Source organism: Loxodonta africana, chromosome 19 (assembly GCF_030014295.1).
Source record: "Loxodonta africana isolate mLoxAfr1 chromosome 19, mLoxAfr1.hap2, whole genome shotgun sequence".
NCBI lineage: Eukaryota > Metazoa > Chordata > Mammalia > Proboscidea > Elephantidae > Loxodonta > Loxodonta africana.
Window position 1 is genome coordinate 9628145 of NC_087360.1, and position 18485 is coordinate 9646629.

The following is an 18485-nucleotide window of genomic DNA, read 5'->3' on the forward strand; positions in this document are numbered from 1 at the left end:
AAAGTAAAAAGAAACAGGTTAAATGAATTTTAATAATGTGTTTTATTTCACCCGGTATATCCAAAATACTGTCATTTCAATGTGTAATCAATATAAAACAAATTTAACGGGAAATTATACATTCTTTCTTCATACTGAGTCTTTGAAATCCAGTGTGTATTTTATACACACAGCACATCCCCATTTGGGCTTGCCACATTTGGACTAGTAGCACGTATGGCTCACAGCTGCCATATTGGGTGGCACAAACTTAGAGGAACTATGAGGGTTCTCCAGTTCTTCTTCCCAGAGTGCATTGCTGTGGATGGGGAGGTGGAACTTCCTGAGGCGATCTTTGTAAGACACCAGAGACAAGCAGAGCTATCACCAGCACTGGCCAGAACCTGTACCCTACCCAGGCAAGAAGGAGGGGGTTGATCGGACCAAGAGGAAACATGTCTACAGGGCTTGATATTGCACCAGGAGATTTTCAAAGGGCTTTATGTGTGTTAAATCATTTGATTCTCCTAGCAGCCCTTTGAGGGACATCGTTATATTAGTATCTCCATTTTACCGATGGGGAGATTTTGTTGTTGTTATTGTTGTTGGGTGCTAGCAAGTCAGTTCCGACTCACAGCAACCCCATGTGACAGAGTAGAACCACCCCATAGGGTTTTCTTGGCTGTAATCTTTGTGGGAGCAGATTGTCAGGTCTTTTTTTCCAAAAGAGCTGCTGGGTGGGTTCGAACCTCCTACCTTTCCGTTAGCAGCCAAGTGCTTAACTGTTTGCGCTACCAATGGGGAAATGTTGTTGTTGTTAGGTGCTGTTGAGTCAGTTCTGACTCAAAACGACCCTGTGCACAACAGAACAAAACACTGCCCGGTCCTGCACCATCCTTATAATCGTTATGTTTGAGCCCATTGTTGCAGCCACTGTGTCAATCCATCTCATTGAGGGTCTTCCTCTTTTCCGATGACCCTTGTACTTTGCCAAGCATGATGTCCTTCTCCAGGGATTGATCCCTCCTGACAACATGTCCAAAGTGTGTAAGACACAGTCTCGCCATCCTTGCTTCCAAGGAGCATTATGGTTGTACTTCCTCCAAGACAGATTTGTTTGTTCTTTTGGCAGTCCATGGTATATTCAACATTCTTCGCCAACACCGCAATTCAAAGGCATCGATTCTTCTTTAGTCTTCCTTATTCATTGTTCAGCTTTCACATGCATATGATGTGATTAAAAATACCATAGCTTGGGTCAGGGGCACCTTAGTCTTCAAGGTGACCTCTTTGCTTTTCAACACTTTAAAGAGGTCCTTTGTAGCAGATTTATGCAATGCAATGCGTCTTTTGATTTCTTGACTGCTGCTTCCATGGCTGTTGATTGTGGATCCAAGTAAAATGAAATCCTTGACAACTTCAATCTTTGCTCCATTCATCACGGTGTTGTTTATTGGTCCAGTTGTGAGGATTTTTGTTTTCTTTATGTTGAGGTGTAATCCATACTGAAGGCTGTGGTCTTTGATCTTCATCAGTAACTGCTTCAAGTCCTCTTCACTTTCAGCAAGCAAGGTTTGCTCAGGTTGTTAATGAGTCTGCCTCCAATCCTGATGCCCCGTTCTTCCTCATATAATCCAGCTTCTTGGATTATTTGGAAAATATGGCTTTGGAGATAGAAACAATGCCAGAGATTGAATGATTGAATTTTGCAAGACCAACAGGTTCTTCATTGCAAATACTGTTTTTCACCAACATTAACGGTGGCTATTTTTTATTTTTTTTTATACACGTGGACCTCACCAGACAGAATACACAGGAATCAAATTGACTACATCTGTGGAAAGAGACAATGGAAAAGGTCAATATCATCAGTCAGAACAAGGCCAGGGGCCGACTGTGGAACGGACTGTCAATTGCTTGTATGCAAGTTCAAACTGAAACTGAAGAAAATCAGAGCAAGTCCACGAGAGCCAAAATATGACCTTGAGTTACCCCATCTGAATTTAGAGACCATCTCAAGAATAGATTTGACACGTTGGACACTAATGACCAAAGACCAGTCAAGTTGTGGAATGGCATCAAGGACATCATACATGAAGAAAGCAAGAGGTCATTTAAAAGACAGGAAAGAAAGAAAAGACCAAAATGGATGTCAGAGGAAACTCTGAAACTTGCTCTCAAACGTCGAGCAGCTAAAGGAAAAGGAAGAAATGATGAAGTAAAAGAACTGAACTGAAGATTTCAAAGGGCAGCTCGAGAAAACAAAGTATTATAATGACATGTGCAAAGAGCTGGAGATAGAAAACCAAAAGGGAAGAACACACTCGGCATTTCTCAAGCTGAAAGAACTGAAGAAAAAATTCAAGCCTCGAGTTGCAATGGTGAAGGATTCTATAGGGAAAATATTAAGTGATGTAGAAAGCATCGAAAGAAGATGGAAAGAATACACAGAGGCATTATACCAAAAAGAATTAGTTGATGTTCAACCATTTCAAGAGGTAGCATATGATCAGGAACCAGTGGTACTGAAGGAAGAAGTCCAAGCTGCACTGAAGGCATTGGCGAAAAACAAGGCTCCAGGAATTGATGGGATATCAATTGAGATGTTTCAACAAACGGATGTAGCGCTGGAAGTGCTCACTTGTCTATGCCAAGAAATATGGAAGACAGCCTCCTGGTCAACCAACTGGAAGAGATCCATATTTATGCCTATTCCCAAGAAAGGTGATCCAGCCGAATGCAGAAATTATCGAACAATATCATTAATATCACACGCAAGCAAAATTTTGCTGAAGATCATTCAAAAGCTGCTGCAGCAGTACATTGACAGGAAACTGCCAGAAATTCAGGCCAGATTCAGAAGAGGACGTGGAACCAGGGATATCATTGCTGATGTCAGATGGATCCTGGCTGAAAGCAGAAAATACCAGAAGGATGTTTACCTGTGTTTTATTGACTATGCAAAGGCATTCGACTGTGTGGATCATAACAAGTTATGGATAACATTGCGAAGAACGAGAATTCCAGAACACTTAATTGTGCTCATGAGGAACCTTTACATAGATCAAGAGGCAGTTATTCAGACAGAACAAGGGAATACTGAGTGATTTAAAGGCAGGAAAGGTATGTGTCAGGGTTGTATCCTTTCACCATCAGCTATTCAGTCTGTATGGGGAAATAGAGCCACTGAAATTTAAGTGACCTTACCTGCCCAAGGTCACAGAGCTAAAAAGTGACAGAGCTGGAATTTGAACCCAGATGGCCTAGCTCCTGCGTCTGTGCTGCTGGTAACTACCTGGGTCAGCTGCCCTTCTGAAGGGGTCATCTCAGAAGTGGCCCCAGCTGGAAGGAAGTAAAGATGAGACTCCAAAATAGTATCACAGACAGGACCCAGAATGGATGCAAACCACCTGGATTTGTCCATTCAGTAACCATGCTGAGCACCTACTGTGTGCCAGACAGCATGCTCACAGAGCTTACATGCTGGTGGAAGAAATCGATAACAGGCTCCCTCTTTCTCCCCCAACCGGCACCACTGAAACTATAAGCAAAGCCCAACTCTGAACCCAAAAACCACTAAGCCCATTGCCATCGAGTTGATTCTGACTCATAGTAACCCTATAGGACAGAGTAGAACTGCCTCATGCAGTTTCCAAGACTATAAATCTTTCTGGAAGCAGACTGCCATGTCTTTTTCCCACTGAGTGGCCAGGGGGTTCAAACTGCCAACGTTTCGGTTAGCAGCCAAGCTCTTAACCACTGCGCCAGAAGGGCTCCTTCCAGCTCTGAAACAGAGAAATTAAGAAGTAAATGCTCCAAGTAGATTCACTGTTTAGGATGCCAGTGTTGGAGAGAAAGGTGTGTCAGTGCTGGGGAGAATTAAGCCGAAAGAGGAACAAATAGCCGAGTGTCCTTGCGTTTGTAGGAGTGATTTGTAGCAATAGTGGCCTGTAGGTGTCAGAACTCACTTCAGCTGGTGGAGGCTCAGGACTCTTCCAAGGAGACTGGTCTACCAAGAGCAAAGTGCCAGGAACAAGGCAGCTGTAAGGCCGGAGCTTGGAAATTCCTCTCTAGGCACCGAGCCCTAAGATGCTGAGCCCCGCCTGGCCCTTCGAGAGAGACTCACTCACGTGTTGAGGACTTGTCCACCTGATCTCGCCATTTCTCACTGACCGACAAGAAACTCCGTGAGCAAGAGAATGATTATGTGAACGTAGCTCTTCACCACTCACGTTATCCAGTCATTCATTTATTCATTCAGTCAAGAATTTACTTCCTGAGCATCTTTGGTATGCTGGGAACAGTTTGACATAACTCTCTTACTCTTTGGGATTTGTTGAAGCTGCTTGATAGAAGAACTTTAACAATCATTTTTAATTTTTAGTAGCAAGAAATTTTCCTCAAATATGTCCCACTTTCCCCCAAAATGTGTTATATTTGAACTTCCAACATTCCACTGTAATAATAAAAAAATATAGCTACTAATAACTTACTGTGTGCCAGGCCCTGTGCTAAACATTTATATGCAGTTTCATTTAATCCCAACATCAGGCCTAGGAGGTTGGGGGGGGGGGGGTCTGTTATTATCCCCATTTTACAGATGAAGAAACTGAGGATCAGAGAGGGGCAGTGGCCTGGCCAAGGTTACACAGTTGGGACACAGTGGAACTGGGATTTGAACCCAGATTTTGTAACTCCTGAGCCATACTTTTAGCCTGCGTTTTCCCTCCCCGTACTCTCCCGCTCCCATCCCACATTTGTCCATGTAGAAAATGATCTACATTTGCTTGCAGACCTGGACAACGTGGTTACATGCGATTCTCTCTCTTGTTGTTTCCAAAGGTGGTGGCCCTTAGTAAGAGAAGTCAGGAGGCCGAGGCTGCTTTCCTGAGTGTTTACAAGCAGTTAATTGAAGCACCAGGTAAGAAATGCTTCTGCCCCATAATTGAATAATTAACGACAAGAAACTGCTGTTAGGACTGTCACACAGGGTCTTCCTCACAGTAGCATCTGAGGTCAGGCCTGGATTCCTGGGTGAGGGTACCTAGGCCCAGTCTGATGAGATGCGTCCCCACGCCGCTCATTCCATCTTTCCCCACCGCCTTCTGATGTCACCTTTGGAGCCTGTTGTTGGGAGCTCCTGGCAAGATCTCCCATCTGGGCTTTTTTGGAGAGCCGGGCACCTTGCCTGCCAAGACCCCCATCCACTGCCACAAAGGGTGGAAGGTACCTAGTGCTCTCTACCACCAGATGGCATTGAGGAAAGAACTCAAATGTTCTCCACGTCAAATAGCTCAGCCAACTTCAAAAACTTGATTGAACAAAAGCCAGTCATAAAAGAGCACAAACTTCATAATTCCAGTTCTTTCAAATACAAAACGGGCAAAAATTAATGTTAGCAGTATTTACAATAGCCAAAAGGTAGACACAATCCAAGTGTCCATCGATGGACAAATGGATAAACAAAAAGTGATCTATCCATACGAGAGAATATTATTCCGCCATAGGAAGGAATAAAGTTCTGATACATGCTACAACATGGAGGAACCACAAAAACATTACGCCGAGTGAAAGAAGCCAGACACGAAAGGCCACATATTGTAGGATTTCATTTATGCGCAATGTCAGAACAGGCAAATCACCTATAGACACAGAAAGCACATTGGTAGTGGCCAGGAGCTGGAGGGAGGGGGGAATGAGGAGTTACTACTTTAATGGGTTTCGGGTTTACTTTTGGGGGGACGAAAATGTTCTGGGACATTTCAATAGAGGTGGCAGTTGCACAACATTGTGCCTGTACTAAATGCCACTGAGTTGTTGACTTTAAAATGCCTAATTTTATGTTTTGTGGATTTCACCTCAATTAAAGAAAAATTAACCTGTGCTGTTAGAAGTCAAGACAGGGGAAGAAAGTCCTCGTGATCTACTTCCATCCCAAAAGATCAGCCATTGAAAACCATACGGAGAAAAAAGAGGAGCTGCTGAGACTGCTTATTTACAACCAAAAACCTCATGGGATTTGGTTCCTTGGTTTGGAGGTCTAGGGTCATGGTTTTATGGAACATCCCGGTTAATTGGCCTGATGACATGGTTAGCATTTCTGTTCTACCTCCTAGTTTATTATATGGGGTCTTAAAAGCTTGCGAACGGTACTCCAAGGCACAGCAATTGGTCTCAACTCACCTGGAGCAACAGAGGAAGGAGAGTCAGGGATAGGAGGATTTGGAATGTGTGTCTAAATGTCTCTATGAACAACTAACTGCAGCCTTTACCATGAGACCAGAAGAACTAGATGGTGCCTGGCTACCATTACCAAACATTTTGATCAAAGGTTCTGTAGAAGAACCCTGATCAAAAGGAGGAAGATGCAGAAGAGAATTTCAAATTCTTATGGACTTCAGACTTTATGAAGCCATGTGGGTTGGGCGAAGCCCTGAAACTATTACCCTGAGATAATCTTTAAACCTTAAGCCAGAAATATGCCCCGAAGCCTTCTTAATACCAAACAATAGTTTAGCTTAACTAGTAAAAAATGTCTGCCTTGAGCATTGTGCTCCTTTAAGATCTATATGGGATCAAAGTGACAACAGCAACTCAAAAGATTAGATAAGAACCTTAGGGGCCAGTGAGTTTGTGTTCAGTAGGGAGGAACAACTCAGAAAACGAAAGTGAAAATGGTCGCACAACTCGAAGAACGTATTCAGCGTCACTGAATTGTACACGTAGAAATGGTTGAATTGGTGTATGTTTTGTTGTGTATATTCTCAACAACAACAACAACAAAGTAAATCAAAAAAAAGTCAAGCTGGGAGTTTCCCTTGCGGAGAGCACTAGTTCCTGGGAGGGACATCTGGGGGGGATGCTGCTTCTTGATCTGAGTGTGGGTTCCATGGGTGTGATCAGTTTGAGAACATCCAGCTGTGCACTGTGGTTATATAGGTATGTCAACTTCTGTCAAAAGTTCCCCAGTCTGCCAAAGATGGAGCGATTTGCTTAACGTTGGAGAAACTAGTGGAGCGTCTACTGGGCTAACTCCCTCCATCCAGGCCTCACACCCAGTCCTGCCCCCTCCCCACCCACCCCCATCCCCACTGCTACCGGGATCAGTGCTGTAGGGGATGGCTAGGGACTGGGTATCCAAGAAGAAGGAAATGAGACCCCACCCCAAGCCCTGCAACTGTGAAGTCTAAGCCCTGGAAAACCTTTATTTTTGATGTAAAGGTCACTCATGGGATCTTTGTATTTGGGGTGGGAAAGTCCCTTATTCCCTTACCTTGGGCGACTGTAAAGGGTTGAATAGTGTCCACCCAAAATTCATGTCTGACCAGAACCTCAGAATGGGACCTTATATGGAAATAGGGACTTGATGGGTATAACTGGTGTCATGGATTTTGAGATGAAATCAGTCTGGATTGAAGGTGGGCCCTAAAACCGATGATGAGTGGTGTCCTTATAAGAAGAGGAGAGGATTCACAGAGAGGCAGGAAAGATGCCATATAAGGACGGAGGCAGAGATGGGCATGCTGCAGCCACAGCCAGGGAATGCCTAGGGCCACCAGAAGCTGGGAGACAGAGGCTGCCAGTGCCCTGAATTTGGACTTCTGGCTTCCAGAACCGTTGTTGTAAGCCACCTGGTTTGTGGCACTCTGTTAAGGCAGCCCTAGGAAACTCATAGAGCAATAGTGAGCTGCAGTGTCCCCTCTGAAAAGCTCATGGGCTGAGCAAGCAGGGAGTCTTCTAGCTTATTGCTACAGGACGTGTGGTCCATGGACCAGCAGCGTCAGCCTCATCTGGGAGCTGGTTAGAAATGCAGAATCTCAGGCCCTGCCTCAGGCCCACTAAATGGGAATCTGCATCTGAACAAGCTCCCCCAGGAGATTCACAAGCACTTTACAGTTTGAAAAGTGCTGGCCTGATATGGAAGCCCTATTTGTAACAAGTCCCTTGGGCACAGGCCTGACCAGTCCCTGTGCCACAGCCCAGAGAGGTTGAGTCCAATGCTCAGGGCCTCACAGCTCAGGTCTTGGCTCAGTCACAAATATTCCTGAGTACCTGCTCCATGTCACAGCCCAGCTACACGTGGGAGGCTGGATGAGTTTCCTGTGCTGCTATAATAAATGACCCCCAGCCAGGCTTAAAACAACAGAAGTTTATTCTTTACGTTCTAGAGGCCAGAAGTCTGGAAGCAGGGTGCCAGCGGGGCTGCAGTCCCCCCAGGAGCTCTAGAAGAGAATCCTTCCTTGCCTCTTCCAGCTTCTGGTAGCTCCCAGCATTGCTTGGCTTATGGCCACATCTCTCCAGTCTCCACCTGCATCTTCACGTGGCCTTCCCTTCTGTGTTGCTGTCTCAAATCTCCCTTTGCCATTCTCTTATTTGTCACTGGATTTAGGGCCCACTCGGATAATCCAAGATGATCCTTAACTTAATTACATCTGCAAAGAACCTTTTTCAAAATAAGGTCACACTCCCAGCTTCTGAGACTTAGGACATGGACATGTCTTTCTGGGGTCACCATTCAGCCATTACAGAGGTTTCTTGCCACCACCTCCTGCTTGCCCTGGCCCTGTACTCGCAGGAGCTCAGCATGTGTTTTTTCGATGAGGGATGCTTTGGGGGTGGGGACCTGGCTGGAGCTGGCAGCACAGCCCCCCGGGCTCTGTCCCTGCAAGGACACAGCTCCATTGCATGAGATGGGCCCTGTGTCTGCGGTGCAGGTCATTGACACTCTCACCCGGGACCACACTCTGAGGCATACCATTTTTCCTGATAATGTTACCACTCTAATCAGTGGTATCTATGAGTCACATTTGGAAAAATATACACTTCTTACTTCCCACAATTTCAATCCTTGGGTCCTACCATCTCAGCAACAAACGACATTGGAGAGTGAGCCAGTACAAACCCCAGACATTCCTCCCACAGGCCCTCACTCCCATGCCCTCCACTGAGCCCTGGAGCACCACACCTGGAGCACCAGGGGCAGCACTGAGAGGGCTTGTGTTTCCAGGCTTTGGGGCCAGACCCAGGTTCAATTTCTGACAAACCACTTACTTGGTGACTGCAAACAAATTACTTCGCCCTCCTGAGCCCCTGTCTGTCTATAAATTGGGAGTAATACTAGAACCTCCTTCATGTGGTTTTGGGTGTCTTTAAGGAGCTAAAATCGCTCCTTCAGCACAGTACATGGCACATGGTAGATGCTTACTATTAGCTACTCTCATCATTGTCATGTATGTGTCTGGATTCCCCAGGAGATGTAAAATCCTCCAAGCCTGGGACTGAGTCTTACTAAATCTGTGTCTTTAGAACCCAGTACACAGTTGTTGTTGTTAGCTGCCATGGAGCTGCCCCCCGACTCATGGCATCCCCCTGTGTTACAAAGTAGGACTGTTCTTTAGGGTTTTCTTGTCTGTAATCTGTATAAAAGCAGACCGCCAGGCCTTTCTTCTTCAGAGATGCTGGGTGGGTTCGAACACCAACCTTTCAATTATCAGCTGATTACAAACCGTTTGTGCCACCCAGGCTCCCTCGGCACACAGTAAACAACAAACCCAACCCACGGCTGTCGAGTCAATTCCAAACTCATAGCGACCCTATAGGACAGAGTAGAGCTGCCCCATAGAGTTTCCAAGGAACGGTTGATGGATTCAAACTGCCAACCTTTTGATTAGCAGCCATAGCACTTAACCACTATGCCACCAGGGTTTCCTGGTGCACAGTAGACACCAAATAATTATGTGTTTTTATAAATTAGAGATAAGACTCAGATACAGAAAAGGGGAGGAGGAATCATCTGAGCAGAGATACTTTTTCAGCTAGAGCCCTTTGCCTGTCACACGCGCATTTATTCAGGCGGCAATTGTTGAGTGCCTGCTGTGTGCCTGGTACTTGCTAGACACTGGGAACTTAACTGTGAGCCCACAGATGCAGACTCAGGCCCAGCTGTCTGGGAGCTTGTATTCTGGAGGTGGAGGTGGCCCGGTCATCACTCAAATCACGTGCCATCACAAACCCAGAAGAGCACCACCAAGTCTAGTGCTTGAAGGTGGGGAGACAGACCAAGGGGAAACAGTGAGGAGAGGCTTACAGCTCCCACTTGGAAAAGCGGCATCCTTTCTGGGACTCAGTCTGAGACACTCATCTTCCTAGAGCCAGGGCTGTTAAAACACAGTCACAGGGCTGGGACCACATTGCCAGCGAAGGGCCATGAGAGCTCCCAGATTGGCATGGAACTTTCCAGAGGGTCCGTATGCCCTCTTCCCCCTCTCCCTAAAGCCTGGGAACGGGGAGATCTTTCCAAGCCTGGTGCTGACTCCAGGCGTCTGACTTCCCAGCTCTCCTCCCCAGAAAATGCAGGGGTTGGGGAGTGGTCCCCAGCTGTCACCGAGCCGGAGAATGAGGAGCCTTAACTGATGGAGACGCACCATACGAACAGCCCCTTTAGGGCCTCTAATTCATTCTTGAGACATTTAAGAATAACAAAATGTTTTAATGATTTCTTAGGGGAATTGGGAAGACATATTTTTGTTCTCATTAAATTTTATCCTCAAACACAAGAACTAAATGTCAGATGTGTTTTTGGTGCTCTGAGCTTCCCCGCTCACTGCCCTTCTCCCCAGCCCCAGCCCCCTCTGTAAAAATAATACTCCTGCAAAATTTGCCGGGACGTGCGCTCTCCTGTTTTTATATTTCTTGACAGGCAAATTATTTGTCGAAGCACCACCCCCCCCGCCACCGACCCCTCGGAAGCCACACAAGTCCTGATTCAACATTTTTGTTCTGAATGACTGCTGCCAACACAAATCTTTGGCGGAGAAAGCGATAGAGCGTGATTGCTCAGCAAGTATTTTGATAAGTGTGCAGCCTGTATGTCTGTAATTACGAAAGAAAACCGTAAATCTTTTGGATATTGTTCACACAGATGTGGCGTGAAGTGAGAAAAAAAGCAGTAAAACGTGTTAAAAGCATAATTAATGTCATTGTTGTCGAGGATGATTTGATTTAAGCCTCTCTGACTTCTGTATCGGTGACGGCTGATTTCTTTATCATGCTCATCAAGCCACTAGGTACTGACCCAAGCTTAGAAAGCTAACCTGTTAAATGAGTGATTAGTTAAAACGAAAAAACCAAAAACAAGGAAAGAGCAAGTAAGAGGGCAGGCAGACGAACGAACATCGCTGAGGAGATGAGAAGGGGAGAGGTGAGTGCCCCAAAATGTATTTTCTGCTTTACTGTGATTCTGAAAAATCAGACGTTGGCAGATGTTTCTCTCCTGACTTCCTTTCTGGAAGCGAGGCTGGTCGGCAGGGTGGTTAGGCATTTTGATGGCAGCGTCAGACACCCCTGGGCGGGTGGGGGGGTTCTCACCGTGATGGTTTTGAGCTGTGTGACCTTGGGTAGGATATTAACTTCTCTGAGCTCCCATTTCTGTGTCTTTAGAAGAAGGATAATAATAGAACCTACTTGTCCGCCGACATGAGAATTTGATGTGCTGTGCATGAAAGCATTTAGCAGGGTTTAATAATCGGCAGGTCCTTACAAAGCTGGCATCGGGCTCTGGGCGCAAAAGTTACGAGAGTCACAAATATCTACTATTGATGGTACAAGATTTGGGGGGGGTCAAGGGCATGGGGGTGTAGGCAACAGATTACTGAGTCTGTGGACTAGGAAAATGCCTTACAATGTTTCAGGTTTTTAATTTTTTCCCCAATTATAAAAGTAGTATATGCATACTGTTGGAAATTTGGAGAAAACAGAGAAGTAGGAAGGAAAAACTACTAGAAAAGCATTATTATGATTTCGGTGTTTTTCTTTCTCGTCTTTTTTGTAAGTACTTCTTTAAAACAGTTGTTCATTCTGCGTGTGCCAGTCTGAATCCTGCTTTCTTTCACCTGGCGTGGGCATCTCGATTCCCTTGTCTGATTACTAATCCTGAGACACTTTGGTTTGTCAGTTCTAATAGTCCGTTGTGTGACTGGATTGTAATTTACTGAACACCCTCTCTGACATTAGGCATTTAGGATGCTTAGGACCACACAGCTTATTGGTGCTGTACTCTAGGTCTGAGGATGAAGAAGAAAACTTGGCAAGGAAGATATATATCATAGCCATGTGTGGATCACAAACCCAGGATCAGTGGTCAGAAGGAATAAGAATTTTTTTCTCCTTGCTGATGTATTTTGCACTCCTTTATTAGTTACGCTAAATTGGTTACTCCTTTATTAGTTACACTAAATATGTTTTCACATGTTATGAATTCTTCGTAATTTTTTTTTTTTTGGTAAATTTTTGGTTTGTGTCCTTAACCCATTTTTCCATCAGAGATGGATTATGTATTGATTTGTAGATACTCTTTGTATATTAGGGACATCCTGGTATACATGTTTCATATTGTGTCTCCTAATTTGCCTTTTGTTTTTTAGCTTTGTTTATGATGTCTCTTGTATATAGCACATAACAGACATTCAAAAAAATATTTGCAGAAGGAAGGGAATTTTATCAGTGCTTTGCTTTATGACTTCTGGGTTTCACGTCATATTTTAAAACCCTTTTTTACCTCAAGGTTATAGTTTTTTCGAATCCTTTTCTGATCTTAATTTTTTTTTTTTTTAAATCTTTGAACTGTCTGGAATATACGTTGATAGAAGTAGTGGTAGAAGTATCTATGATTTTGTCCCTAATGACTAGCCAGGTTGCTCTAGCGCCATCTAGTGGACAAGATGCCTTCACAGAAACAGGAAATACGGAGTTTGGTGGCGTTGTGGTTAAGAGATCTGGCTGCTAACCAAAAGGTCGGCAGTTCGAGTCCACCAGGTGCTCCTTGGAAACCCTATGGGGCAGTTCTATTCTGTCCTTACAGGGCCGCTATGAGTCGGCAGTGCGTTTGGTTTTTAGTATAATTATAAACTTCTCTCTCCCTGTGCTTACCTTCTCCCCCTCCCTTTGCATATGCCTCTGTTCAGCTGGTCCTGTAGGGATCAGAGGAAACACCAAAGAATAAATTGAAACAGTATTTAACCCATAAAAGGGTTAAAGCTAATGAGGCTTAATGATGTCAGATTTTTCCAAAGATAGTAGTTAACATAAGAAGGCAGCATCTCGCCCCGTTTCCTGCCACACTTTTGCCCATGCCTTTTCCCCTGCCCAGGGTGCCTTTCCCCCAGCCCCTGTCTAAATTTTACTACTCCTTGGAGAGAGCATTAAACGAATGTTCAGAGTGGTGCTGGTACCCAGTAGGTGCTCAGTACATGGCTGTTTCCTTTCAGAAAGGAGGACAGGCTTTTCAGCTGTAGCTTCTTATGGCCTCAATCTCTGAACACCTACTATGTGCCAAGCTCCATGGGAACTCGATTTTGAGTCCAACCCTGCCCCCAGAGCTGTCGAGTCCAGTAGGGCATGACCCAAAGCCAGACAACCAGAACAGGAAGCAGATTCAAAGGAGGGACAGGCCATGGGCCTTGGAGGAGGTGCCTTGGAGAAGGCGGCATTTGGAGAGGGTTTTAAAGGGGGCTGATCTGGGGTGCTGCCTGGGTGTTGGACAGTGCTCTCAGCCCCCCACAGACATGAGTTCACCAATCCCCACAACCCCCTTGAAGGTAATCACTGTCATTCTGCTCCACTGTGCAGGCTCAGAGAGGTCAAGCCACTTGCCCAAGGTCACACAGCAGAGAGGTGGTAGAGCCCGAATCCATATCCCCTGTCTTTCTAGCCCAGGGCCCCAAAGGATTGGACTTCATGATGGGTAATTTTATTGAGGGTAACAGAGTCACACAGTTAAAAACTTGGGGAACAGGGAGATATCAGGAGGAGCACTAGGGGGTAAAGGAAGGAGGAGTAGACTCTAGGCTGAAGGACCCTGTAAGGAAGCTGGGCCAATTCCATTCTGCTATTTTGCATCTTCTCTGAGCCTCAGTTTCCTAATGTGTAAAATATGAATAAAGAACTCACCTAATTATAGGGCTGTTGGGTTCAGTGAGTAAGTGGAGGACACTTAGCATGGTGCCTGCCAGAGTAATTGCCCCATGCGATTCATTCAACAGCTGGTGAGCACCTACTGTTGGCCAGGCAGCCTGCTCAGCACCAGAGGTACAATGATGAGCAGAACAAACACTGTCCCTGCCCCTTATAGAGCCTTCTGTCCAGCTCAGTATATGGGAACTTTATTACAGTGGACACAAGTTCAAGTCCTAACTCTCTGACTGTATCTGTCTTCAGACCTCCCCCGCTGGAAAAGCATCCTCACCCCCCACCATGACTGGGACGATTAAATGAAGTGAAGCGTATACAGTCCTTAGCAGAATATCTGGCACTTGGTAAATGCCCAGTAAGCAATGCTGCTGCTATCATTATCGTTGCTATTTCTACTGTTGTTTTTGTTGTTATTATTATTATCAACACCACTCAATGTCAAGAAGTAAGACCCTCATTCCCAGCCACTCTGTCCCTGCTAAGCCAGGAGGCCCTCCGAAGCAGCAGGCCCTGGCAATGGAGGGAAGAAAGAGGTGGGTGGACACATGGCTCACGGCTGCGTATAAGGGTTTCACACTCCATCTGCTGTCAAAAAGTTAAGATTAAAGGATCAAAGTTAGTCTCGCTGCCATCGTCAATAGCCTGAGCCTCCCACCCACGCAGGCACCCGGAGCTGGGGCCCAGATGGGAGAAGGCTTCTGTCTCGGGATATTTTGGAGGGGCGCATGCATACTTCTGCATATATGTGTTTCTAAACAGCCTCTCGGACAGCCTTTCCGGCTCTGGCTTTCCTTAAAAAGCTCCAAATGCCACTTCCCTTCAGATGGACACAGTGGGAGGATTGAGACAGCTTTTCCTAGATTCCCCAACAACCCCCCTCCTACGCACAACCCCATAGATGCTTCAAAAAAAAAGAAAAGAAACAGCCAACAGCATTAGCTAGTGGTGGAAGGTAGAATAGTTGATGGTGAACCCATTTCCCCAAATAGATGATGGGGAACCCATTTCCCCACTGTGCCTTTGGAAAACCTGCTGTGGTATTAAACTATGATAAGCCCTTTGGCAGTATTCTCTAGGGGTTCCGGTCCAGTGTAACCAAAATGATTTAGTCATTTTATTAAGCAGCTTATGCGTGAAGCACAGGTTGACGGGTGTAGGACAAAGGCAGTTCCGTTTCCCTATGATGTCCTCCGCCCCCACTTGCCCGTCAGGACCCACCACCTTGGGGGGTTCGTATTTGATCTTCTGCTACTGACAATGTGCTCAACTAATCAAAAAGTTTTGTTGTGTTAAAATGCTTCTGATTTGGGGCCCCTGTTTTGGGTTTTTTTTTTTTTAATTCCATCCGTATCTAAGGCCGTTTGATTCCTGCTTACACTACCCTCGTCTGTATATCCACTGTGTGTATACTGCAGAAGTGAAGTGGGGAGAAAGCAGGTCCAGCTCCCGTCTTTGGGCGGGGGAGTGCGTAGCCCCGGGCAGCCTGAAAGATTTCTGGTGGAAGTGCTGAGCCTGGCATAAGCCTGGGCTCCTGGGCTCCAGTCAGGAGTTGCCGGATTGTTCTGTCACTTCTCCTGACTCCAGGATACAAGGCTTGCTGGGCACTGGAAGGGAGCAGGGGCTTTGGAGGTCAGAAGCTTTGTGAGGGCCAGCATTTCCCCAGGTTGGGTCGCCTGGCCTGGGGAGTGGCGGAGGTGTACTGGACACTGGACGCCGACACTGAATGTGTTGCATGACAGACGTTGCCTTTCTGCTTCCTTCCAGGTGCAGTCTGAGTTGGGTACTGGAGTGTCTTAAACATATATTACACCTGTGAATCTCCTGTTTTAACCAAGAGAGGGCCAGCCTTAGGCTCCAGGTCTGGGGCAGGCAACACGGTCCAAGCAGAATTTAATACCATCAATTTTCTTATTTGGTTTTTCTTTGTTTTTATGGTTAAGTCATCTTCTATTTATGATACAGGATCCTAATTTTTTATTTACAATAATGTAGCAAAATTTCTATTAAAATATATTTAAGTAAAACGTCAAATTGAGTCACATAAGGACAAATATCAAATCGGTCATCTTTCAGCGGCTTGTGGATACAGCAGAAGGTGTGGAGTGAGCACCCCAGTGACTGGCATTTGGACCACACTGGCATGGGGGAGAGGCCTGGGTTGGAATCCCAGCTCTGTTTTTCCAGCTCAGTGACCTTGAGCAAGTGGTTTCCCTTTGCTGGGCCCCAGTTTTCTCATCTAAAAAATGGGAGTATTTTTGTTTCCTAGGGTGCTATAACAAATTACCCCAAAGCAGACCCTTGAAACAACAGAAGGTTATTCTCTCACAGTTCTGGGAGTGGGATTCTGAAATCTCGGTGTCGGTGAGACAAGCTCCCTCTGAAGGCTCTAGGGACGATCCTTCCCCACCTTATCCTAAACCTCAGATGGTTGCTGACAGTCCTTGACGTTCATTGGCTTGTAGACGCCTCACTCCAGTCTCTGCCTCTGTCTTCACATGGCCTTCTCCCCCAGTGCGTCTCTGTGTCCAGATGTTCCTCTTCTTATAAGGACCTAGTCATTGGATTCGGGCACAGCAATAGGAAACCCTGGTGGCATAGTGGTTAAGAGCTATGTCTGTTAACCAAAAGGTTGGCAGTTCCAATCCACCAGGCACTCCTTGGAAACTCTATGGGGCAGTTCTCCTCTGTACTATAGGATCACTATAAGTCAGAATCGACTCAACAGCAGTGGGTTTTCTAAATCAATATGACCTCATCTTAACTTAATCACATCTGCAAAGACCCTGTTTCCAAGTAAGGCCACATTCATAGGTAGCAGGGTTAGGACTTGAAAATGTTTTTTGGGGGACACAGTTAACCCCAGAACAGGGAGTAATAGCTGCAGTTACCTTGTAGATCTTTTGATCTGTAGCGAGATAGAAATGCAAGCACGGTGCCTGACGCATTACAGATAGCCAAGAAGAGTGAGTCCACTTGAGTTCTGGGCTCCAAATGCTGGGTTGGGGGTCTCGTCTGCTTCATGCCCCAGCCTCACAGGTATGGGGCCCCATCTGCTCCAAGATGAATAGTTGCTATTGTTTGGGGGGTGAAGACCAGAAGCTTGTGCTTGGAGGGCCAGAGCCCACTCTGAACCCAGGTACCATTCTCAGCCACAGGACCCAGACCAGCCTACAGCGAGGGGAGGTGAAACCTGCCCGGAAAGGAGTCACCTGGGCATCACTAGCCTCTCTGAGCCCTACATCCTCATCTGTAAAATAGCCCAGTGATAATGAAGGTCAAATGAGGTTGTATGGGGGGGATGGTAATGTTGAGATGGGTTGTGGGGGTGGTCAGCGGCCCTTCCTTGGTCTCATGTGAACTGTTTCTCCTGGTGTTTCTTGTGTCTAGAATATTCTCCCTTATCTCCCAGCTGGCTCCCTTATCTCCTTCAGATCTCTGCTCAAATGTCACCACCTCAGAGAGGTCTTCCCTGACCACCCTGCCTCAGACATCAGCATTCCACACACTCACACACACCAGCCTGATCCTGCCATATTTTTCTTCTCAGCCCTTCACACTGCCCTTGGTTTATTTGTCCTTTGTCCATCTTTCCCCTCTAGAATGTCAGCCCTATGAGGAAAGGTCCGGAACCTTCCCTGGCACACAACAGATGCTCAGGAAATATTTGGCAACTGAAGAAATGGTGTCTAACACATAGTAGGTGCTCGATAAAAATGTATCGACAATAAATCACTGCAATGGAGACTGTATGAGTTTGCTATTGCTGCTGTAACAGATGACCACAAACTTAGTGGCTTTAAAACAACACAGTTGTATTATGTTCCAACTCTGGAGGTAGGAAATCCAAAATGGGTCTCACTGGGCTAAAATCGGGGTGTTGGCAGGGCTGCATTCCTTCTGGAGGGTCTTAGGGGAGAATCTGTTGCCTTGCCTTTTCCAGCTCCTAGAGACCACCTGCGTTCCTCAGCTCATGGACCCTTCCTCTGTCTTCAAAGCTAGCCATGTAACATCGTCCATCTTTCTCTGACTCTGACCCTCTTCCATCTGCAATCTTAATTCCTCTTTGCTTGTAACATCACATATTCACAGGTTTTGAGGATTAGGACATGGACAACTTTGGGGGCCAGTATTCTGCCAACTACAGAGACGCTCCCACAGAAAATGCTGGGACCCCCTGGTGTCCTGCCCTGTCACCCAGACTCCCAATGATTTTGTCTTTTATCACACATTTTAAGTAACCCATGTGTATTGAGCACCTACTACATGAAAGGTCAGTGCCGGGCCCCAGGGGATGAAGGGAGGACTCAGGCATGAACACAAGCTATCCAGACCCCACGACTGTCAGGTTCTCAGAGAGAGCTCATCCAAACATTTTAAAGATTTCTTGTCATTTCTCTGTCTCACAGTTTGTGTTTGTGAGAGTAGCCAGTGACATTGATCTGATGGTTTGAATAATACCGTTGCACAAAGTAAGTTGGGATCCCTTGGGTTTGGCAGCTGTGTGGGCCAAAGATTTTACCTTTGCATAATTTAGCAGA

At 45.9% G+C, this 18485-nt stretch overlaps 1 protein-coding gene across 5 annotated transcripts in view; it reads left to right on the forward strand.

The window, feature by feature from the left end:
* The window catches only part of CUX2 (cut like homeobox 2), a 162219-nt gene that overhangs the window by 98194 nt on the left and 45540 nt on the right, over window positions 1-18485 (forward strand). For all 5 annotated transcript variants that reach the window (XM_064272200.1, XM_023539304.2, XM_064272199.1 and 2 more), the window contains one exon: window positions 4822-4900. In XM_064272200.1, coding sequence (XP_064128270.1) covers window positions 4822-4900 — 79 coding nt within the window. The remainder of the gene's footprint in view (window positions 1-4821; window positions 4901-18485) is intronic.